The sequence below is a fragment of the Mirounga leonina genome, unplaced genomic scaffold (assembly GCF_011800145.1).
Source record: "Mirounga leonina isolate KUSES-001 unplaced genomic scaffold, KU_Mleo_1.0 Mir_115, whole genome shotgun sequence".
Lineage (NCBI taxonomy): Eukaryota > Metazoa > Chordata > Mammalia > Carnivora > Phocidae > Mirounga > Mirounga leonina.
In genome coordinates, this window is record NW_023270268.1 from 28,693,240 (window position 1) to 28,712,166 (window position 18,927).

The window sequence follows — 18,927 nt, forward strand, 5'->3', positions numbered from 1 at the left end:
TTAGGCAACCAGATGTTATGCCCATTTTGTAGATATAGAAGCTGAGGACTTTCAAAGATTATGTAATTAATTAGTGGCCAAACTGGGACTGAAAACCAGCCCTATGCCTTCCAGCCACTCTGGAATAAACAATTAACAATTATTTTTCAGCTATGCGCTCTATCTCCTCACATTTTAACCTCTCTATCATTTATAATCTTATATGTTCTTCCCCAACTTTACTTTTTTAAGATTTTTTAATTCATTTCTTTGAGAAAGAGAGACAACACAATCAGGGAGAGGTAGAGGAAGAGGGAGAAGCAGACTCGACACGGGGCTCGATCCCAGGACCCTGGGATCATGACCTGAGCCAAAGGCAGATGCTTAACCGGCTGAGCCACCCAGGCACCCCTTTTCCCCAACTTTAAAATCACACATTATTCTAATCTGCAGAAGAAATATAATCTAGCATTAATATGTTCCAAAATATTTTAAAATATAATGAAAATCAATGAAACAAGCTAAAACAGAGATGTTCCACTGGGAAAAAGCATGGTTCAAAACCCGAACACTAGACTCAAATTTACTTTCCTCCATTTTAGGGTTATATGACATTAAGCAAGTTACTTAATTTATCTGGGTTTGTTCATCTTTTTAATGGGAATAATGATAGGTAAAAAAAAAAGCGTACTGCCTCGCACACAACAGATGCTCCACCAAAATTAGTTCTTCCCTTCTAACATGGGGGTATGGCAAATTTAAGTGAATCAGAAACCATAGTTCTCTACAAGTGCTTAATACTACCCTTGGAATGTACATCTGAACCAGAGGTAAAGATCAAAAATGATTTATTTCAAATCCCCACAGCATGACACTACCGTGAGTGGCCTACAGATGGCACTAGATGTTTACAATGGACTCCTTCCTCCCTATGCTTCCTGCCACATAATGGAATTGTATCTTGAGAATGGGTAAGTATCTAAGAGGTGCTTTTCTTTCTTTTCTTTTCTTTTTTTTTTTTTTAAGGTTTCATTTATTTGACAGAGAGAAAGACAGCGAGAGAGGGAACACAAGCAGGGGGAGTGGGAGAGGGAGAAGCAGACTCCCTGCTGAGCAAAGAGCCCAATGCGGGGCTCGATCCTAGGACCTTGGGATCATGACCTGAGCCGAAGGCAGACGCTTAACGACTGAGCCACCCAGGTGCCCCTCTAAGAAGTGCTTTTCACAATTAATACCACTGGCCCCCAGGTTTTATTATTATTATTAGCTTAAATTTTTAAAAAATATTTAATTTTCAGTTAGGTACATAAATTTAAAATCATAAACTGAACATAATAAAAAATAAATAAATAAAATCATATACTATGTAAAGTAATTCCCTAAGTTAAAAATATTGCTACTTTTCCACTTTCAAATTTCATGAAACAATTTATCCAAACTCTTTGTATGCATCTTAATTTGTGTCTTCACCATTAGGGCCAATTTGAGTCCCCTAAAACTGTTTTCCAGATATATTAACTAATAAGGGTAATTTTGGCTGCTGTACAAATGAACCTCAGGTTCTCAGAGGCTTATCCCAATGGACATTTCTTTCTCATTCATCTAATACTCCAATAGGGATGTCCCTCACTTGTGGCGCCTGATGGCTCAGTTGGTTAAGCGTCCAACTCTTGATTTTGGTTTAAGTCATGATCTCAGGGTTGTGAGATAAAACCCGACATCAGGCTCAGCACTGGCCATGGAGCCTGCTTTAGATTCTCTCTTTTCCTTTTCCTCTGCCCCTCCCCCCCTAAAAAAAAAAAAAGAGAGAGAGAGAGATGTCCCTGGCCATTAGGAGGTGACTCACCCATGGTGTAATTTGGGGACCAAGGTTCCATCTCTTTAAGGTCTATAGTAAGGCTTTAACTGCCATAGATACACTAGTGATTCCTCTTTTTTTAAAGATTTAATTGATTTTTTTGAGAGAGAGAGAGAACATGAGCCAGAGGAGGGGCAGAGGGAGAGGGAGAAGCAGGCTCCCCACTGAGCAGGGAGCCCGATGCAGGACTCAATCCTAGGACCCTGGGATCATGACCGGAGCCGAAGGCAGACGCTTAACTGACTGAACCACCCAGGTGCCCCTAGTGATTCCTCTCTGATGGATTTGGGCAAAGTATATTGAAAGGATTCACAATTTTAAACCCATAAGAACATTCATGATTCAGGGGAAGAAGTCAAAATATCAACATTAACAGAAGTTTGGAAGAAGTTGATTCCAAAGCCCTTGTGGATGACTTAGAGGGATTTAAGACTTCAGTGCAGATGTGGTAGAAATAGTGAGAGAACTAGAAATAGAAGTGGAACCTGAAGATGGGACTGACTTGCTGCAATCTCATGATAAAACTAATGGATGAGGAGTTGCTTCTTATGGATGAGCAAAGAAAATGGTCTCTTGAGATGAAAACTACTCCTGGTGAAGACGCTGGGAACATTGTTGAAATGACAACAAAGGACTGATAATATCACATAAACTTAATTGTTAAAGCAGCAGCAGGGTTTGAGGGGAATGACTCTAATTTTGAAAGAAGTTCTACTATAGGTAAAATGCTATCAAACAGCATCACATACTACAGAGAAATCATTTGTGGAAGTAAGAGTCAGTCAATATGGCAAACTTCACTGTTGCCTTATTTTAAGAAATTGCCCCAGCCGCCCCAGCCTTCAGCAACCACCACCCTGGTCAGTGAGCAGCCATCAACACTGAGGCAAGACCCTCCCAGCAAAAAGATTACCACTTGCTGAAAGCTCAGATGATGGTTAGCATTTTTTTTAGCAACAAAGTATTCTTAATTACAGAAATAACACTATTGTACACTTAATAGACTACTATATAGGATAAACATAACTTTTATATGCACTGGAAAACCAAATAATTCATTTGATTCACTTTATTCTGATATTTGCTTTATTGTGGTGGTCTGAAACAAAACCCACAATATCTCCAAGAAATGTGTGTAGTCACTTGGTCCCACCTACATGCAAGGGAATCTGGGAAATGTCACTTTTCAGCCATAACTCTATTATATGTAAAGAGAATCATGAATTTTGATAGACTATTAGTCATCTTTGCCGTATCATCTTGAGATAAAAGATGCTATTACTGGGAAAGTCATCCCAGGGTATAAGTAGTCATTCACATAATATTTGGAAGTTTTTAAAAACACATCTCTAAATGAATATTTGTGGTTACTACTGTGTATGTGGCTTTTAAAAGCAAAGTTTTTTTATTTTTATTTTTTTTAAGATTTTATTTATTTGAGAGAGAGGGAGACAGCGAGAGAGGGAACACAAGCAGGAGGAGAGGGAGAGGGAGAAGCAGGCTTCCCACTGAGCAGGGAGTCCGAAGCGGGGCTCAATCCCAGGACCCTGGGATCATGACCCAAGCCGAAGGCACATGCTTAATCACTGAGCCACCAGGCACCCCAAAAGTGAAGTTTTTTTTAAAGATTTATTTATTCATTTTAGAGACAGAGACAGAGCACAAGCAAGAGGGGCAGAGAGAGAGGGAGAGAATCTCAAGCAGACTTCACATCTAGTGCCGAGCCCGAATGGGGGCTCCAGTCCCATGACCACGAGATCATGACCTGAGCCGAAACCAAGAGTTGGATGCCTAAACAACTGCACCACCCAGGCGCCCCTGAAAGTGACATTTTAGAAGACTTGTTTGCAGTTGTGAGGTTACTACCCCAAGAATGATCACTAAATCCTACTACCGTTTCTCTCCTGCCTCTTTGGCAAATAAGTCCATAAGGCCCTCATACTAGTTTTATAAGGTTGGCATACACCTTGTTTTTTCAAATGAAGTATCAAATAATGAGGGAGTATAAGGACTTAGGTATACACCCACACTCTCTTTCTGAGGTGTAATTTTGACAAATCTGGATGTATATTTAAGCACATGTGTTAAATATTGCTCAGTTCCAGGTTTATTGCCTGGATAAGGAAAGCAGAGATACTTTCATTCAGAGGAAAACCTAAAAGAAATCCTGAGAGGAAAAGAGAAAATGAAGCAAATGAGAATCATGAAGGGGAGAGAATAAGAGAAGGAAAACCCAATACCCTACCTGCCCCCCACTTCTTACTCAGAGGCTCATCAGATCACCCCAATTCCCCCAACCATCGCCTCTCAGCTCCCTCTCCAATTAAGAATCCTGGTCCCCACCTCTTTTGCCCCTGGTTATCTAACAAACCAGCCCTCCCATTTCCACCCTCTGGATCTGGCCAACCTGCCCCAATCTCCCCACTCCCACACTTAAGTTAGCTAATATCTACTCCTGTAAATTCTTCTCCTCTTAACTTGTGTCTTCTTAACTTCTTTTTTTTAAGATTTTATTTATTTGAGAGAGAGAGTGCGTGCATGGGGAGGGGGGAGGAGCAGAGGGAGAGGCAGGCTCCCTGCTGAGCAGGGAGCCCAATGTGGGGCTTGATCCCAGAAACCTGGGATCATGACCTGAGTTGAAGGCAAATGCTTAACCGACTGAGCCACCCAGATGCCCCTAACTTCTTAACTTCTAACTACAGCTGACATAGGCCAGGTGGAAAATAATTCAATGGCAGTTCAACAACACAGAACTAACAGCTCCGTCTTCTACCTTCCTCCACCAGGGAGTACTTTGTAGAGATGTACTACCGGAATGAGACCCAGCATGAACCATACCCCCTCACATTGCCAGGCTGCACTCCCAGCTGTTCTCTGACGGAGTTTGCTGAGCTGATTGCCCCTGTGATCCCCCAAGACTGGTCCACGGAGTGTATGCCCACCAGCAATGACGAAGGTACTGGGGATGTTATGGATTAGAAAGGCAGAGTACCCTTTCTCCAGGCAGATGGTGGCTTTGAGAATATAACTCGGCCATCACCCCCAGCTTTGAAGGAAATGGGCTTGGGGTGATAATTGTCTGTTTCAGGGACCCCCAATTTCAGTCAACTCCTACCTCTCCACCAGGTCCTGCCCCCACTTGGTCTAAACTTTGACTTGTTTTTTTCAGTGTTAATAGAAAAGGACGTGTCAAAAGAGAATCAGAGATAAAGTTTAGATCAAATTTCATGGGGCTGCCATGAGCTATATGATTGGCCACATAGAATGTTTTGGGTTTGTTTGTTTTTTTTTTAAGAACTCCCAGCTATCACTTGAGCAGGATTAAATGAGGTTGTTCTTTAAGTGTCGGAAGTGAAACAGATTTCAAACAAAATCCACAATCTAGAGTGAGAGCAAGGAAGGGACGAAGTTAATCCTAGGCAGATGGGCAAAGGACCAGCTTATCTATTAGTTCCAGCCTTCTCACAAGGAGAGGCAGAGAAATGGATACAGTGGAGCAATCCAGAGAAATCATCTACACTGGGAAACTGGTACTATCTTTTTCTACTTATGTTAAAACGTATTGGGTAGGAAATCTGAAAAGTAAATACCTCTTTGTGTCCTTTAGCCCTGGAAAATCCATGTTACTTTTGAAGAAACCAAAAGCAAACTTGCCAGAAAACTTTGCTGTCTATAATATATACGGCAGCTCTTGGGGCACAAACATCCTAGCGAATAAGTAATTTTATTTAGGTGCACAACACATCAGAGATGAGAGCCCTACGTCAGTGGTTTCTCTTGAAGATGGTAAGAGATGTTGACTCTGGAGTTGATTTAAGAGAGAAAGTACGACGACACATATCAGACTGGAACAGAATTAGAAATGTAAGAATGTTCTAAATGCCTCCAAGATCAAAACTCACTGGAATGTCGAAGGTATGGCTGTGTGATAGCTTTTCTGGGGACAAAAGGGATGTGTAAGGCTTTGATCCTGAGACCTTCAGAAAACCTAAGCAAGCTCACAGGTCCTGCGGAAACTACTCACCGTACGAGAAGAAATCGTGTGCAAAGGACACTCTTTAGAGTCCTGTAGATTTGCCAGGTGGCAGATGCAACACGTCTAGAGAACACCGTGCCACGTTACTGTTACAGATAAAGATGAAATGGTTTCTAGAGATGGTTTCTACTGGATGCCAGAGTCCAGAGCAAAGCCATTCCCTTGCCTAGTGGGTTATGGGATGACTGACATTAGACAGTGATTCATATATTTATTTGTATTATTTTTTTCCCAAGTAAATATTTGCCCCAGCGCTACCATCTAATTACCCGTCCTCCCCCGTGCATGTACCTTTCCTCCAGCAGTAAGCCAAATGTAAAAGAGTGAATAAAGTCACTAGTAGGGAGTTCGAAAACATTATTTTTATAATGAACTGTGAAAAATGTGTGTGTGTTTAATTAGAATAAAATCCCGGAAGGACAGATTTGAGGGGTTCTAGTTTTGTTTGGGGATTTTATTTTAATGTAACCAGAGGGAAAATATTAATGTAAAGTAAAAATGATTTTGACTGGCTTAGATGAATATTTTACATTGAAAATGTATTTAGTTTGGACTTTACTGCTTCAGAAAAAGGCTAAGCTGATGGATGGCTCTACTTCATCTACTAATGGGGAACTTGCAAGAAAACACCCTTGGAAAATGTGCAATGTAGCGGGGAAGCAAAAAGATACAGATTACACAGAATAATAAGGCTTATATCTTATGACTACAAGGGTTGCTAGGAGACAAGAGTTAACTGGATTCAGAGGGAGGGAGTCAGTAAGGAATAGCACAAAAGGCTACCTGTAAGAGGTAAGAGCTGCACCATCTGAAATCAGTTTGGATGGCGGTTTCTAGTGGTGTGGTACAAGGTATTAGAAAGCCATTTATCAAATGTCTTAGTGGCTTGAACCTGGAAAGGATAGGGGAGTTACTCAGCAGAAGATTCTGGGTCGGGGCGCCTGGGTGGCTCAGATGGTTAAGCATCTGCCTTCAGCTCAGGTCATGATTCCTGGGATCGAGCCCCACATCGGGCTCCTGGCTCAGCAGGGAGCCTGCTTCTCCTTCTCCCTCTGCCTCTCTCCCTGCTCATGCTCTGTCTCTCTGTATCTCTGTGTCTCAAATGAATAAATAAAATCTTTAAAAAAAAAAAGAAGAAGAAGATTCTGGGTCCAAGGAGATTCCCACAGGTTTCCCTCAAGGGGCCAATTCTAATAAGATAAAATATCATCTCCACAAAAGCAAGGATGTTTATCTGTTGTGTTCTCTCTTATATCTGTCCTCAGAAATACCTGTGCCTGACATGGATTAGTGCTCAATAAATATTTGCTCGAAGAATGTATAAATTACTTACCCTTCCTCCCTGAACCTACTGTCTTGTCTCTATCTTGATTAGTAGTAATCCCCAGTAACCCGGGAGTTACTTTGAATCTCATCCTCTCCTTTATTCTCCATAGCCAATCCATCACCTCCTCTTATCAAACCTATGTGTAGAGTGTTTATAAAATTCTTTTCAAGACACCAGTATCAGGGCACCTGGGTGGTTCAGTGGGTTAAGCATCTGCCTTCAGCTCAGGTCATGAGCCCAGGGTCCTGGGATCGAGCCCCACATTGGGCTCCTTGCTCAGCGGGGAGCCTGCTTCTCCCTCTACCCCTCACCCCACTCGTGCTTTCTCTCGTGCACACTCTCTCTCAAATAAATAAATAAAACCTTCAAAAAAAAAAAGGATACCAGTATCAACAACTCAGTATTCAAAAAGAGTGAAACTAATTACAAAATATGTCAATAAAAAGAAAACTTAGGGATTGTGCTGGAGCCAGAGCTTACCAACCTCAGGAGTGGAATGTGCACATCCCTTCCCAACTCTGAATCCAAAGACTTGACTTCAACAGTGTGAAATTGGTCATGGTGTCAGAGCAGGAGCATTTTCACCACAGAAATCAGCATATGCCACAAATCAAAGTTTTATTTTTTGTTTTTGATCCAGTTTACTAGCACACCACTGGTTTTAGCTCATAGGGAGCTTATTAAGAGTCTATAACATGAGGGGCACCTGGGTGGCTCAGTCCGTTAAGCGGCTGCCTTCGGCTCAGGTCATGATCCTGGGGTCTTAGGATCGAGCCCCACATCCGGCTCCCTGCTCAGCGGAGAGCCTGTTTCTCCCTCTCCATCTGCCTGCCACTCTGCCTACTTGTGCTCTCTCTCTCTCTCTCAAATAAATAAATAAAATCTTTAAAAAAAAAAAAAAGAGTCTATAACATGAGGTGGTCTCCAACAAAGTGAATTCAATAACTGAACTCCTTTAAGGAAAAAGGATTAGATTTGTTCCGTGGTCTCAAAGAGTGATGCTTGGGGCAGCAGGTAAAAATTTCAGAAAGACTGTGATCAGTGTTGGGTAAAAATTTCAGAAAGACAGACTGTGATCAGTGTTGGGAAATTCCTGGAACAAGAAGTCCTATTTGCCTTGACAGAGACACCATTAAGCAGGCCAAAGTACACAAGGTTATAGGCATTGAATGATTCCTTAGTAGGGCCACAAAATTTAGCAAATAAAAGTATAGGGTGCTCAGATACATTTGAATAATAGCTTTAACTGCTGGATTTTTATATGTTGTGGGGGGGAAAGATGGTTACAGAACATTTCGGGTGTCCTGAGAAAGCCAATACAGAAAGCAGGACAGACCATTAAATACAGGACAAATCTTGGACATGCAGAATGCCTGGCAACCCCGCCACCCATGAAATCCTACCCATACCTGTAAGCAGTGTTATTCACCAGTTCTAGTAGACCCAATCAATTTCATTCTTCTATCAACTAAATTAAGCAGAATCTTTCCTGGGAAATTCGTAAGTCTAAGTTCCATACTATGTTACTTGAAAATGATAAAATTCTTTCTTTAGAAAATACGTCCTTCGGACTTTCTTGGGTGGCTCTATTGTTAAGCATTTGCCTTCAGGTCAGGTCATGATTCCAGGGTGCTGGGATCAAGCCCCGCATTGGGCTCCCTGCTCAGTGTGGAGTCTGCTTCTCCCTCTCCCTCTGCCACTTCTCCTGCTTCTCTCTCTCTCTCAAACAACTAAATAAAATCTTTTAAAAATTTTAGAAAATACTCCCTTAATTCCAAAATTTTACTGATACTGTCAGACTTTCTTTGCTAGCCATCTCCCAAACCCTCTCTCAATCTCCAACATCACATATTTAGTGGGAAGGAGAATTAGTGGTGGGAAGCTCTAGTTTCGCCTTATAATCTTTGTAAAGCTGAGACTCTGCAGTAAATATGCACATGCCCAAGGCAAGATCCAGACCTTTTTCCTCCTTGACTCTTCAGACAATGCCTAGAATCTGGTACCTTCAGTCAAAATTTACTAATTGAATAAATGTTCAGCCCTGGGTTGTCTGGGTGGCTCAGTTGGTTAAGCGTCCCACCCTTGATTTCGGCTCCGGTCATGATCTCAGGATTGTGAGATCCAACCCCAAGCTGGGCTCCCTGCTCAGCAGGGCATCTGTTTAAGATTCTCTCTCTCCCTCTCCATCTGCTTCACCCACCACTCTGTCTCTCTCTCTCTAAAAATAAATAAATTAACCTTTAAAAATAAATAAATGTTCAGCCCTTCATACTTAGCCTGACCTCTTCATGGCTGGACCCAGATATCAGAAGCCTAGAACCTAATTGTTCAATAAATCGGGGAGAAAAGCTATTAATGAGCCTCAAATGTGACTGTACTATAAAGACCCAGTCACTGACTACATATACATATGTATATGCCAATTTGTCTGTGTTATATGGTTGTTTTCCACATAGTTACCTTGGCATTCTCTTGTTCCCCCATTGCTATTTAGAGCCCCTGTTCCATGATACCCCTTCCAGCACTTCCCCTCCCTCAGAGAGAAGGCCAATCACAGCACCTGTTTCTCATTCTTGTTGCCACCATCATCAGTTTCCCAGGACATGTGTCATCATTCATTAATGACATTGGGAACTTGCTTTGGTATACACCAACTCACTCCTCACTCCCTGTCCTCATCTAGGCAATTCTGATATCACAATAGTGGTCCATCCCGTACCCTGCCCACCACAGCAATATCCAACCTAGATTAAACCAACCACACAGTTTCTGCATTCTGACCGGCTGAGTGAAGCAGAAGCCTATTGTTACCACTGCAAATTAGGAATATTGAAATTTCTATTCCAACCCCAGCTGGATCTTTCAACACTGCTTGGCAAACGTATTCACCCTTACGGGACTCTTTTCCTATATTCTACAGGAAAGCCTTGTTATTTTCCCCAAACTTTTAATTCCATCTTGGCTTCTTTAATTCTTATGAGATATCCTGAGAAGAGCAAGATAGTCCACTGAAAAGTCTTTTAGGTTCTCCTGTCACTACCTCAAAATATCTTAGTAGCCCAAACCTGCCTTTTCTGCTGCCCCTCAGGAAAACATGTTCCTCCTTGAGTTACCTAACTCCTTTCCTCATGCATATGATCCCACCCCTCATCTCCTGGGACCTCGATGAATCTTAGCTTCATTTTACTTCCTCTGCACTGGCTTCCTTCTACTAGGAACATGCCCAAATCTCTCATCAAAGAACAGCTCCAAGCACCTGCTCTCACTCTCTTCAATCCCAATTTTCTTGAACTAATCATTTACATTCTGTATTTCCTCATCTCTCTCTCACTCCTGAACTTTTCGAAAAAATGACGTTCTTCCCTCCATCTCTCTTTGGAAACATCCCTTTTGAAAGTCACTGGTGCCTAATTCAGCAACTTGTCTTCATTTTCCTACCAATATCACATATCCCCATTTTACAGAGAAGAAAACTGAGCCTCAGAAAATAACAGAGCCTCAGGATTCAAGCCTCACACTCGTTAACACCATAGTTCTACTGTATCATCTTCCTTCTCCATCCTACACTGGCTTGTTGACTATCCATCCCCCTGGGACAAAATTCCCAAAAATTAAATTAGTGGATCAAAGAATATGTAGCTATTTTTTGAGTACCTATTATGTACCTAATAGGTGCCTATGGAGGAAGCACTAAGTCTGCTGAGGAAACAGCAACAAGACAAGAAAATTGTCCCCATGTGACCTAGACCCCTTGGCGAGGTGGGGGAGGGAGGCAGGCAAGGAGGACAGGGGGATAAAGAATTAAACAAGCCCTAATGGTTTTAAGTATGGTGAATACTATAATAAAGGACATATGGGAAAGGCAATTCACTTAAGTCTAAAAGGTCAGAGAAGACATTTCAAAGGGGGTGATGTTTAAACCAAAGCCTGAAGGAGAGAAAGAATTAACTGGATGAGTGGAGGTGAGGAAAGATGAAAATGTTACAAACAAAAGAAAATGTGTAGAAGCCCAAAGGCTAGAGACAGCATGGGGCATTTTAGGAATTAGAAGGAGTATGTCTGGTTAGAGCGCAAAGATGCTGAGGAGGTGGGCATTAAGTGTCTCAGGTCAAGTTGAGTAGCTCTGGCCATTAAAAGGTTTTAGGCGGATAGGAGCACCTGGGTGACTCAGTCGATTAAGGTCATGATCCCAGCGTCCTGGAATGGAGCCCCCAAGTCAGGCTTCCTGCTCAGCGGGGAGTCTGCTTCTCCCTCTCCTGCCCCTCTCCCTGCTTCCTCTCCCTCACTCTATCTCAAGTAAATAAAATCTTTAAAAAAAAAAGAAAGAAAGGTTTTAGGCAGAGGACCTATGACGGGACAGGCTTCTTGTTTTAGAAAGACCTCTGCCTTCAGTGGGGAGCGTGGACTGGAGAGCAGTGGGACTGCAGGCAGGGAGCATGGCTGGGAGGCTATTGCAGTCATCCAAGGATGAGAGTGAGGGCAGACTTATTCAAAGGGGAAAGAGGAAGTGTAGACAGGACTTGGGGAGTAACAGCAAGAGGAAAAGGCTTTTAATACTTATTGCCAAAATAGTTTTCAGAAAAGTAGTGCTGATTCACACTGCCTTCAGCAGCCTTCTCGTGCTCCCATGTGGTGAGAGGGCTTTCAGTCATTTCCAGCACTGTCTCTTTGCAGTAAGATACGACGGATCACTCCCTCTTTTTCTCAGATTCTAGAACATTACTCTGTCAAACTCACAAAATCCTTCACAGTACAAGGTAGTGTATAATTTAAAAAATTAAGGAGAGAGAGAGAATCTCTCCTGAGTGTTTTCTATGTCCTCAGACTCATACCTTCCTCCAGCCCCCTAAATGATCAGGTCCTTGGTGCCCTCACTCCACCCTCCCCATGGGCCACTATTACCCAGGCCTTCATCTTCTACACCTACAATCCTTATTTCCATGTCTCCATACAGAAGACCTGTTTTTTCCAGCGGCCTATTGACCCTTTCTATGAGGATAATAAGCCTACATTTGAAATGAAATTTTATGTTACCTCCTCCACTCCAAACTGACCCTTTTTAATGTGTTTCCAATCTCAGTTCATAGCCTAATCATCTTCTTCACCCAAACTAGAACCCATGAGTGGTAGTGATTCCACTTCTCTTTGACCAGTACATTTATCCATGACAGAGCCCGTCGGTTCTACTTCAGGAGTATGCTAGAATTCCCTCATCCACATCGTCAGGACCACACGTCCAGCACTGAGCCCTCAGTATCTTGTCAAAGACATTTCTATAGGCAGCAGGCCTAGAGTGTCTCCACCATCCTATCTTTCTCTGCAGTTGTTTTCTTGTTGTTGTTTTTTTTTTAAGATTTTATTTATTTATTTGAGACAGAGAGAGAGCACATGAGAGGGAGGAGGGTCAGAGGCAGAAGCAGACTCCCTGCCGAGCAGGGAGCCCGATGCGGGACTCGATCCAGGGACTCCAGGATCATGACCTGAGCCGAAGGCAGTCGCTTAACCAACTGAGCCACCCAGGTGCCCTGTTTTCTTGTTTTAAACACAAATTGGGCCATGTCACTTCCATGTGTCATACTTGTTGATGATTTCCACGTGCCCCATGACAAACCAGACCTTCAAAGACCTAGGCCCCAACCTACCTCTCTGGTCTCAACTCACCAGGAACTATACTCCAGCCACGTGCAGCTGCTCATTGGCACTCTTGTGCAACTCATTCTGTCTCATGGCAAAGTCTTATTTACTTCAGAGTCGAGCTCAAATCTTAGCATTTTCTGAGAAGCCTTTCCAACCTCTTTCTCTTCTAAATAGAAAGCTTTGTATTAATCTCAGCTTTTTCTCTACTCCAATGGCAAGTCTTTTACACTTTTATTTTACTATTTATCACATGATCTCATAATTGTCTATCTGGTTCTCCCACTAGATATTGATGATCCCAAAAGCAGGGATCATGGAACCCCAGAACCCAATACTGGGTTAGGCCAATAGGTGGCCTAGCATATGGTGTGTGCCCACTGCATGTCTGGGAAAGAATGAAGGAGGAAAAAAGATTGAGAAAGCATATTCCATGGGACTACTATGACAACATAGCCAAAAAAATTGAAAATAAATTTCCAAATACAGAAAGTCACCCATGAACATTAATTTTAAAGATTCATTAGTCTCTGCCTTCTTCCCTCATTTCCATTTATTCCTTTCCTTCCTTCCTCAAGTCTATTCAGTTCCCTCCACCTTTATATTAACTCCATTCACAGTGGTAATGGCACCAGGATCTAATTTTATTAATATTCACCTTCTCATGATGCTAAGAGGCATCCTGACATCATGAGAAAAGCACTGAACTATGAATTGAGAACCTGTGAGTTCTAGATCATTAATTCTTTCCACAAATATTTATTGAGCACCTGCTATGTGCCAGGTACTATTCTAAGTGCCTGGGATATATTCATGAACAAAAAAGACAAAGATTTCTGCCTTCATGAAGCTTATGTTCTATTAGAGGGAGAGAGGGATGGGTAATAAATAATAAACATAATAAACAAATACTTTGGAAGGTGAGAATCCCAAGTGCCAAGCTGGGGGTGGGTGTGGGGAAGGGGCATATTGGTTGCACCTTTAAATAGAAAGCCCTCACTGAGAAGATGAAATTTGAGGAGTGCCTGGGTGGCTCAGTTGGTTAGGCATCTGACTTTTGATTTCAGCTCAGGTCCTGATCTCAGGGTTGTAGGATCGAGCCCCACATCGAGCTCCAGTTTCAGCAGGGAGTCTGCTTCAGATTCTTTCCTTCTGCCCTTCCCCCTGCTCACTCGCTCTCTCTCCCTCCCTCTCTCTCTCAAATAAATAAATCTAAAAAATAGAAGAAGATGAGATTTGAGCAAAGAAGGTGATGGAGTTACCTAAGCAGAGATTCATGAGCAGAGCATCTAGGCGATGGTAGCAACTACTGCAAAGGCAGTAAATGGGGGTTTTCTGGCATGTCTAAGGAACAACAAGAAGGCCCATGTGGACAAAAGAGTAAGTGAAAGGAGAGTGGTAGGAGAGGAACTCCAAGAGGTTAATCAGGCCAGATGATATAGAGTCTCATAAACTGTTATCATTAGGACTTTGGCTTTCATTCTGAGTGAGATGAGCATTCATTGCAGACTTTGTTTTAAGTAGAGGAGTGTCGTGATTTGACTTGAAGTCATTTGGCTGCTGTGTTGAAAATAGATTGTAGGGGAGAAAGGATAGAAACTAGGGAACAAGTCAGGAGGATGTTGTAATAATTCTGGCAAAAGTTGATTATGGTTCAAAACAGGGCGGTGGCAGAGAAGAGGAGAAATCCCTGGTTTCTAGATATAGTTTTTGGTAGAACCAACAGGATTTCCTGACAGATTGATTACAGAATGTGAGAGAAAGAGAGGAGTCAAGGAAGTTTCCAAGACTTTGGGGCTGAGACGCTAGAAGAAGGAAGTTTCCATCAACTGAAATGGGGAAGGCTGCAGGAAGAACAGAGTTTGGGGTAGGGGAGGACACAAGGGAATCAGGAGTTTAGTTTTTGGACTTGTTGAGATTGAAATGCCTATTAGATGTCCAAGGGAATATGTCAAGTACACAGTTGGATATATGAGTCTTGAGTTTGGGGAAGATTTAAATTTGGAAGTCATTAGTGAACAGATGGCTTTTTAAATCATGAGACTGATAAGCCCACATATTCCAATCCAAATACAATTATTTGCTTATCCTTAGCCAAATTATCTAATCCCTCTATTTTTTTTTTCTCATCTCTGCAATGATAAGGTTAGGTTAAATAAGTGATTTTCAACTGTGTTCCATGGAGCACTAGGGCTTCTGTAGACAGAGCTGCCAGGATCAGAGAGATGTTTGCTCTCCTACTGTCTAAGCCAACAAGCAATCCTTTATTTTTAGTGAAGATCAGACATACATTTAGAGATGGTACAAATTTATATTTGTGATGTATACAGTATCATGGACTAAGGTGTATGTGTGTGTAAGGTAATTTTCCAGATAAGAAAATGAATAGCATCTCATAAAAAATGACCCCATATATCTTTCCATGACTGGTCAGCTATGAAAGGGATATGTATAAATAAAGGTACAGATTAGCAATAGTACACAGTTATCCCAAAAATGCTTGCTATTGTTAACAGGTACTCAAGGTTTCCTCTCTAAAAGATATTTACTGAAAATCATATTCAGAAGCTAGAAGATGCTATTCCATTTCTTTTAGACCCAATTAATGATAGTATTTCCTTTGACCCTGAGACCATGAGCAATTGATCATTTTAACTGTATAAAAATGCATGAAGTTAATGCTGGGAAAGGACCTTAGAAATACTTTAATCAAAAAAAAAAAAAAAAAAAAGGCCAGAGAGGGGAGTGCCTGGGTGGCTCATCAGTTAAGCATCTGACTTTGGCCAGGTCATGGTCTCAGGGTCCTGGGATCCAGCCCTGCATCAGGCTGTCTGCTCAGTGCGAAATCTGCTTGTCCCTCTCCCTCTGCTCCTCCCTCTGCTTGTGGCCTTTCTCTCTCTCTCTCTCTCTCACATAAATAAATAAATCTTTTATTTATTTAATCTATTTTTGTGAAGATTTCATTCATTTATCTAAGAGAGAGAGAAAGCATGAGCGGAAGGGCAGGACCCTGAGATCATGACCCAAGCCAAAGGCAGATGCCCAACCAACTGAACTACTCAAGCACCCCTAAATAAATCTTAAAAAAAAAAAGAAATCGGGGCACCTGGGTGACTCAGTCATTAAACGTCTGCCTTCAGCTCAGGTCATGGTTCCCAGGGTCCTGGGATCGAGCCCCACATCGGGCTCCCTGCTCGGTAGGAAGCCTGCTTCTCTCTCTCCCAATCCCCCTGCTTGTGTTCCCTCTCCTGCTGTGTCTCTCTCTGTCAAATAAATAAAATCTTAAAAAAAAACAACAACACTATGCTGATTTCAAGGTTGCTTCAGAAATGCCATTGAAGTTTACAATCAAGGCACTGATGTGTGCTCTTCCTATTTTGCTCACCTATTAATTTTACAATCTTTATATTTTCCTAATCCATTAATTTTACATTATTGCTCTTCCAATTTTTCCACAGTTGTAAGGGTCACCCTTGCCGTTGCCTTTTGCCTGGTGTCTGGTGTCCTGGTGGTGCTGCTGTTTACCCTCCTCCGCCACGGGCCCTGCTGGCACAGGGACCCCTATCGGAACATCTGAACAGATGGCTGGCTAAGGGCAGACACACCGGACCATCCTCCTGGGACACAGCATCTCTCAGTGATGCCTCATTCGAAGGACAGCCTTTCGCCATGTGGACATCACCCTCCCCACACCCTTCCTTTCGAGCCTCTCTAGAGCAGGGTCTGAGCTCATAGGGACTGAAGAATGAACCCCAGGTTACCTGGTTAGGTCTCCTGATGGTTACACTCTTCATTGTAGTGCAGGCTTCTCATTCTCGGCTAGAAGGAGGCTCTTCTGCAAAGGATAGTTACACTCTCTGGCATGGATGTCTAGAAAGAAAGAAGAAATCGAACTCCAATCAGCTTTTTTCCTGCAAAGAGCAAAAGCTTACAATGTGTGACAAAGACATAGATTAAAGAAGACTGGAAAATGAGGACAATTAAACTAGAAGTAGTATCATGTAGGATGATTCTTAAGAAGTAAGACCCAATTAGAAGGTATAAATAAATCATTTCTTTAGCTGTTAAGTAGATTTAATACAAACATGTACACACTCCTGAAAAGAAACTCCTACCCAGTGTTTGGTAGCTAACAGATTTCTGTATGTGCGTATATGTGCTAAGACACATACATGCACATAGCTGTATTGAAACTGCCTTAGAGAGAGGTATTTCATTCTCAGAACCTGTAATATCAACTACTGTAATGGTAGCTCGGGTCATTTTCCCCACAACTTCTATAATGGGAAATAACTAGAAATTCCAGGCAGCTACGTTTCTTCTTTTTTACCTCTACCATCATCAGACCTAGATACTTTTATAGTTCCGATTTCTTTATTTTATCTTAAAAGTAAGAGATTTACTTTGATGAGAATTCTTCATGGCCATGATGAAATAATAATGTATTTGATCACCACAAATAGATCTGAATTTCTCAAGTGACAAACTAGAAAGAAAAGTGAGCTGAAGGTTGATGACACCCTGCCTCAGCTCTGCCCTGGCTTCAGACCAACAACTTGGAACAAGCTATTTTAAGTCTTAAACCTTGGTTTCGTAATCTAAAAATGAAGAGTCTGGACTAGATGAACATAGAAGTCACATCTAGTTCTCATGTTTGGTGAACACCTGTTCATTTCATGCTATGGACTGGTCATTGTCCAAGCAAGCACTTTCATAAATGATACCATTGCATTTAGCCTGAAATGTATTCTAAACAATCTTATCCCACGCTGAGCCTTTAACCATCCAGTTGGTGGAAAATTCAGTCTCATTCATTGGTAGGGTTCTTCACCTTCTCAGGTATTACTAAAGGTCCCAGAACATAATTGGTGGGAAGAGTTGGATAAGGGTCCTAGTCTAGGCTGCTGTCCACACTGGTCTCCAGTAAACACACTGTCCATTCCCACATGGTCTCCTGAAGGTAGGCAGAGGACATCTGTGCATGGCTTCCAAGGCCACACACTTGGACTTCACCATACTGACATTGTCCAGTCCCCTTCCTGGGGTGATGCCTATAAACCAGAAACCTTCCTAGAACCCTGCCCCATCTCTTAGTCTCAGGAATCTTCCTCTCCCCTTGGATTCCACAGCTTTCTCCTGTAAACTTAAAGCACTTACCTCTATCACTTTCTATATAATTCTCCCTGAGCCAAGGCTATTGCAAAAAAAAAAAAAAAGCCTGCGAAGGAGGAAGTTGTGTTCTCTTGCCTGGCAACTGCTGCTTCCTTCTGCAACACAAAAGGCACCTAGGCAAAGAAATGCAAGATCTGGCTTCATTCTCAACCTGAGAAGGGGAAAAACATCTATAGCAGCAAGAACAAAGGACAAATTACTCTCTCTGTAAAGTAGCCAGCCATTTTAGTAACGAGACCATAACATCTTACGCTAATAAGTCATGAGATTTGAAAATAGAAGTAGAAAATAGAACCATAAGTCATGGATTTTCTTACTTACTTAACAAACATTGATAGAGGACCTATTTGCTAATCACTGACCTAAATGCTAAATTGTCCATCCCTAATGTGATTATTAAGGTGTTTGACCCCAACAACAGCCTTATACAGGGTTGATAGAATGTAAAAGTGTTCACAACCTTTTCCTGATATCATCTTTTAATACTGGCAATGGCTAAAAGGACCCCTACTTTCTATTATTTCTGGAATTTTTTTTAAGATTTTATTTATTTATTTGACACAGAGACACAGCGAGAGAGGGAACACAAGCAGGGGGAGTGGGAGAGGGAGAAGCAGGCTTCCCGCCGAGCAGGGAGCCCGACGCAATGCAGGGCTCCATCCCAGGACCCTGGGACCACGACGCCAGCAAAAGGCAGACGCCTAACGACTGAGCCACCCAGGCGCCCCTGGATTTTTTTTTTAATATCCCCTATTTCTCTTCCTTTACCATCTCTTGATTATTGTAAAGAAAGCTCTCACTTCCAACTTAATTGTTTCTTTTACCTTCCACAGAGCTGCTCTGTTGGTAAACACTGTAATTGTTTTTCATAGTCCATGACAATAAAAATCACAAGTGAGAAATGATCTACAGTGACAAAGA

General features: G+C 42.0%; 1 protein-coding gene across 1 annotated transcript in view; it reads left to right on the forward strand.

The window, feature by feature from the left end:
- Positions 1-18,585, forward strand: part of ACP3 (acid phosphatase 3) — a 45,873-nt gene extending 27,288 nt beyond the window's left edge. The window contains exons 9-11 of the mRNA XM_034994696.1: positions 847-950; positions 4,624-4,793; positions 16,293-18,585. Of these exons, the coding sequence (XP_034850587.1) occupies positions 847-950; positions 4,624-4,793; positions 16,293-16,411 (393 nt within the window). The 3' untranslated portion in view covers positions 16,412-18,585. The remainder of the gene's footprint in view (positions 1-846; positions 951-4,623; positions 4,794-16,292) is intronic.
- The last annotated feature ends 342 nt before the right edge of the window (positions 18,586-18,927 follow it).